General features: G+C 45.2%; 1 protein-coding gene across 1 annotated transcript; it reads left to right on the forward strand.

Moving 5' to 3' along the window:
* The first annotated feature begins 532 nt into the window (after positions 1-532).
* Positions 533-5810, forward strand: LOC118793948 (sclerostin-like). Its single transcript, XM_036552044.1, has 2 exons — positions 533-935; positions 3784-5810. The coding sequence occupies exons 1-2, from the start codon at positions 689-691 to the stop codon at positions 4194-4196; spliced, it is 660 nt and encodes a 219-aa protein (XP_036407937.1). The 5' UTR covers positions 533-688; the 3' UTR covers positions 4197-5810.
* The last annotated feature ends 202 nt before the right edge of the window (positions 5811-6012 follow it).

Consider the following 6012-nt stretch of genomic DNA (forward strand, 5'->3'; position numbering starts at 1 on the left):
TTTAGGGAGCTGACAAGAGTTATTTTGGTGGTAAATTACTTAAATCATACTGTGTGTCATGAACTTTCAATATAAAATTGTAAACATGGTGTGGCACCTTGGAAATAAGCAAAGGAAAATGACAATAACAGTAACAATGTGAAATGTGACAGATTTCTATGGGGATCAATGTAAAAAGAGGGGATAGGGGGCCTTTCAGCACCATAAAAACTATAGACCTCTATGTTATCAGTCTTAAGTGATCACATTAACTGCTTAACTCATAAAAAGTCATTTTTGACTGGCACGTTCGAGTGCTCACTGCTGAGTAATACACTTGAAAGCACTTCAGTGAATAGTCTTGGCAATCGTTTTGAAAACTCCAGAGGAAAAAAAAAACTAGAACAGTCCTTTCACAACCCCCCTTCTCCAAAGATGTTAGCTGTGGAAGCGCTGTCTGCCTCGCTTGAGTATTTCAAAATTTGCCCACACCCCTCAGTGCGCGCCCCCAGCACTTAGCTCCTCAATGAGTCGACCGGGCTGGATCCCTCCCACTCTGAGTAAGAGCTTAATTGTCCTTTTTTCTCCCAAAAGAAGGGGTATTTAAATAGCTAGATCGCTAAATTTGTGGGTGGAATTCTACAGTCTGAACCCTGCGCGCGTCTGGAAGACGCGTTCCAGTGCTGGTGTCTAACCTATACGCATAGCGATGCAGGTGTCTCTGGCGCTCGTCTATTCAAGCTCTGTGCTGCTGCTGCTGCTGCAGGGCTATTTCACTTCTGTAAAAGGATGGAGAGTATTCCGAAACGATGCCACAGAAAACATACCAGATTACTCCGAGGACACGCAGCCGCCCGAGGAACCGGTACAACTTTCTAATAATACGATGAACCGCTCAAAACACGGAGGAAGGTCGCAAGGAGGGAGGAGTTCGTCCGGTAACGCTGACTCTTACGGTAAGCGTTTTATTCCTGCCCTGAAAAAGAATGACTGCAAGCAATTTCGGATCTGCCGGCACACTGGGGTCAACTAACAGACACTCCTGTGGCATAGTCAACTGGGTTTCGATGGCGTCGTTTTTTATTGTGTAATTAAGTTTGTTTTAGAGAGAGTGAACTCATCTACTAATATTGAAAGTAATTAATTTGTTTTTGCATTCATGAAATACAGCCAGCGTTATATGTAAATTTTTGCAAATTTTCTGATAGAGGGATGCATGTGCATCCGTTGTGTACTAACATCTGAGGAAGGGCACGTATAAAGTGTTCTGATTGTAAGATGAAAATAATTATGTTATTTCATAATACGTTATATTAAATTTGTACTTATTTAAATAATTGCATCCGTCTATTAAATGTTGTACATGATTAGTTTCCCAAGGCATGACATCAAGTGCTCAGGCAGTGGAACTCCGCTTTTGAGTTCAGTCAGTGCCTACACGCTGGTGTTTTAATTCACATAATTCATTAATTACAGGCCTTAATGAGCGACGAAAGAGCAGGAAATACCTGCGTCAGTGCGCGAGCTGGACATGAGCCTTGCCCGCTTTCGCTTAGCGGGAAACGCTTTTGAAAATAACCGAAAAAATTCAACCCCAGAGCTTTTCCCCCAAAAGGCAACCATGCAGATTTTGTTTGTCCATGACCATACTCCATAACGACAGCAGGGGGGTCGATGTCATTATTCGGGTTTAGTTGAAGTGAGTTGTCAACGCGTCGCCTAAATTGACTTCATATGCAAGGAGAGTTCGTTTGCTTAGCTTCCCGAAGCTATGCAAAATGGATATCGTTCTCTGAGTTACTTGGAGTAACAAGGCAAGCAACACAGAGGGTGTCTACAAGAAATGCACGTTCAGTACCTTCCTGACACGGTTCTAGATTATTGTACAGCCGTTAGTACTAAAACTGCAATTACTATATATGCAGACTTCTGTGAAACTTGATTCTAGAGGCTCTTCGAATTGACAGCGAAGTAACCATCAACATTCAAATAATGGGGTCCTGAAGTGAAAGGGAGAATCTTTTATGTATATTATATGATACAAATAGCATGACTCGTGTCTTATTTACAGATACCAAAGGGGAATCAGGGTTCTGTTTTCAGCGTTATATGTTTTCAGGATTCTGTGACCTATTGTGTATTGTTTTTACTTACACGCAATACCTCTCGCATAATGTGCCACTTAAAAAGTATAATTACAATGAACAATAGTGCATTTCTGAGACTACCATTTTTCTCTCTGATTACTCTCTTGGGCTTGCTTGTCTTAGTTGACAAGTATCTACTCAGTGGACATACCTTGTCCAAAGTCAGTGTGTGTAAGGTAAGATCACCACTGACTTCGACTTTGAAACTTACGCCTCGAGAAGTGGTAAGGATTTCGGGTCGCTCATTATGAAGTTGTAAAAAAAGAAGTGGTACAATTATAAGTCACCACTAATGATTGATTGATTTTCCCCTTTTTCGTACAATTAATCAAACTAATTGCAACAGCAAGGCCCAGAAGTATTTGAAATACATGAGTCTGTCCTCAGAGAGGAGATATCATTTAAATTACAGTGGAATTGTAATGCTGCTTTTGGGGATGATTCCCACCTGTGGTGCATTAAGGTGATCCCCATTTAATGGTTGTTTAGGTCATCAGCTTTGAAATATTTAGACGTTTCACCTCATAAAGGAGAGCCTCATCTGAGCCTCAAGACAAGACAGAGCTGCAGGCATTGCTATCATGCCGCATTCATTCTATGATACAGCATATATGAGCCCTCAGCAATCAGCTGGGAACAATTTACCATTTTAATTATAGTTTGAAAATTAGAAACAGAGGCAGGTGGGACATTGATGTACCCTCAATTGCTCCAGTAATACATATATTGTATTCTATTGGATATTATATGCTGATATTGATGTGATCCAGCTGTCATAAATTGGTTTCAGTAAGCCTCCCTGGATAAGGACATCTGCTGAGCTAACAAGCAGTAATATTAATAAAACTGTAAAGAATTAAAGCCACTTGATTTTGCAGACAGCACTTTCTCTCAGATCCCTCTGGTCCATCTCCAGAGCTAAAACCCCGTGTAGTTTAAAACAGATCTGTGCTTAAGAGTTGGTCCAACAAAATCCTTACTTTGTACTCATGAAAGGGAAAGGCTGAGGCCACTTATGCAGTTAGAACTTGGAACAATAAACAGTTATTCTGAAAACAAAAAACAAGATGGCACTTCTCTGCTCTTGAGATTGTGTGCTTTCAGACTATACAGTATATGCAGGGCTATAAATGTAATATATTGTCTGCTCACAGTTTGACACGGCAGGAAGAGTAAACTCTTTAGATAAGGACCTCTGTAAAAGGAGGTGGAAGCAGAGAGCAGTTTTTCCACAAAGCCCTTGAGTGAAGTGCCTTCCCACAAAACCTTTTTTCTCAGCATGTATTATAATGATAAGCAGGGCCTAGATTTTATGGCTGTCCAAAGCTTGGTATGAGTAATACTGGCACTGTACTGTGTAACGCCCCAGAATGGAGCGATATTAATAGCAGTGGAACAAACCTCTTTGCAGTGTGAGCATTATAATAGGGAAGGCGGGTTAGGTCTGTTTTTGCTTTTTGTACCCTGGGTGGCCCTGAGCTCGTCTCTGCTAAACTTATTGAAATTGTCAGTGCCAAGCAGCGTAGCATTCTCACATCATCACAGCAACGGTGTAGCATTGCGCTAATGTCACTAAAATTTACAGAAACACTGTGGGAACGTTTTGCATCAGCAGTTTTGCCCTGGTGAATAACCACTGTCCCCCCTCGCTCTCCAGGTGCGTCAGAACTGAGCTGCCGGGAGCTGCGCTTCACGCGCTACGTCACCGACGGGTCCTGCCGCAGCGCCAAGCCGGTGAAGGAGCTGGTGTGCTCGGGCCAGTGCGTGCCCTCCCACCTGCTCCCCAACTCCATCCTGCGGGGCAAGTGGTGGCGCGGCGGCGCCCCGGAGTACCGCTGCGTCCCGGCGCACACCCGTGTCCAGCGCGTGCAGCTGCAGTGCCCGCGCGCCCGCCGCCGGACTTACAAAGTGCGCGTGGCCACCTCCTGCAAGTGCAAGCGCTACACCCGCCAGCACAACCAGTCAGAGGCCAGGCCCCCCGCCAGGCCCCGCAGCAGCAGCAGGAAGCGCGCCCGTTTGCCCCAGGGCCAGGGCAGGAACAACAGCCCCGAGGTGCCCAACTCTTACTGAGGGTGCCCCCTGCCACACACACACAAACACACACACAAACACCCACCACACACACACACACACGCACACACACACACACACACACAGTCGACGCCTCTCCTTCAGTGGGAGAAGAGTTGAGTCGCGCAAGCCAAAGGGAGGCTCGTGGCGGACTTCCGGGCCACATGTGGTGCTCACCGCGCCCGAGGGCTTTCCCCCAGCTTCACTCATACTTTACCTGCATGATCTGTTGAGTCTTGCGTGTTTACAATGGAGAATGGGACAGTGTGTGTCTGTTGAGGGCAAAGGGCCAGTCAAGGAGGACGGGTGTTCCATTGGAAAGAGAGGACTCATTGATCCTCCCTGCGGTGCTGCTGAGAAGGTACTTTTAGAATTCCCTCCTCAGTTCAAACTTATCTCGTCATGGAAGGAGGAGCTCCAGTGTCACGGCTGAAATCAAGTGAGCGCTTCTGCCAGCAAGACCCTGGAGGCAGAGGGTTTTTCCCTTAACATGTTGTCTGTGGTCCAGTGGATTGTGAAAGCATCTTTGCCCTGCCAGTCTTTTCATTACATGACCATTGGAGGTGAGATCTCTCACGTGTCGTGGCTGGACAAACTCCAGGAAGTGTGACCTCACAGCAGGGCGGGGCGTTTCTCTACGTCTGGCTACAAGGAAGTGTAAGGCGGATTTCCCAGGAGGCCTCACACTGGTGCGCTCCTGTCGGAGGCAGTGTGGGTCAGACCCTGAGCCGGGACCACTTAGACGAATGAATAAATAAGTTACCGCAGTACCGCACCCACGAGAGCGCACCAAGGCCGGCCTTGCCAGAGGCAATGAGTATTACTCGGAGCTGAACTGTGACTCCCTTTAATAACTAAATTATCCCATTCCAGCATTTAGGAAGTGAGTCATCAAAAGCCGTTCCCTCTAAACATTTCCTGTTTGTGACAAAAGAACAAAAGTGAGTCTTCAGTGACTGGGGTGGTGCATGGACACTCGGGGTTCTTCTGTGCCTTCCCTGGGTGACCCTGTAGAGTGAACACCACCATAACTAATCACGGCCCCCAATCCACTGCTTGTGACTCAGTGCTTTTTTGATTCACAAAAAACATGGAAATGGAAAAAAAAAGCCTAAATAAGTCTAAATGAGTTGTTTGAGATCTTGTTAATTTCACACAAGGTGAGCCTCAGTGAAGCGAGATGCTTTGGCCCACGGTTCTCCCTGCCATGTCACTGCCCTGCAATGGACCTGCTTGTATTTTAGGTGTGCGGGGCCGTTCCTTGGAAATCGAGAATGCCTGCGTTTTCCCACATGTTTTTCGTTATAGCTTCCTGATTTGTTTTTTGTAAACAGTGCTGCCAGTGTTTGCTTCTTTTTTTTTTTTGTCATGTTAGCGGAATCGCTGTGTTAAGCACTGATTGTTTGTCATAGATTGTACATACCCCATCTGTGTGGTCTGCTGGACTGGGTCTCTCACCTGGCAGTTAACCGAAAGGGAGGAAAGGAAACCACTCCAGAGGCTCCAGAGGGACCATTACAAAGAATGAATATTTATTGTTTCCTCCTTTTGAATTATTTATGCAACATTGTGTACTTACGATAGCTATTAATGTCATATAAAGGAAAACAAATGGATGAATAAAGTAAAGGGAAATATATTTGAAAAAGAGAAAATGTCTATTAAAATGTTGTTTGTCTTCACACCTCCACCTTTGAACACTGGTCATTCCACTCAGTCAGTCACTGTTAAACTGAAACTGAAAACCTAAGTCCACTCTGTCCTCTAGTATGTCTGCATTCATTTACACAAAGGAGAGAAAATCATAGTGTGCTTT

The sequence above is a fragment of the Megalops cyprinoides genome, chromosome 19 (assembly GCF_013368585.1).
Source record: "Megalops cyprinoides isolate fMegCyp1 chromosome 19, fMegCyp1.pri, whole genome shotgun sequence".
Lineage (NCBI taxonomy): Eukaryota > Metazoa > Chordata > Actinopteri > Elopiformes > Megalopidae > Megalops > Megalops cyprinoides.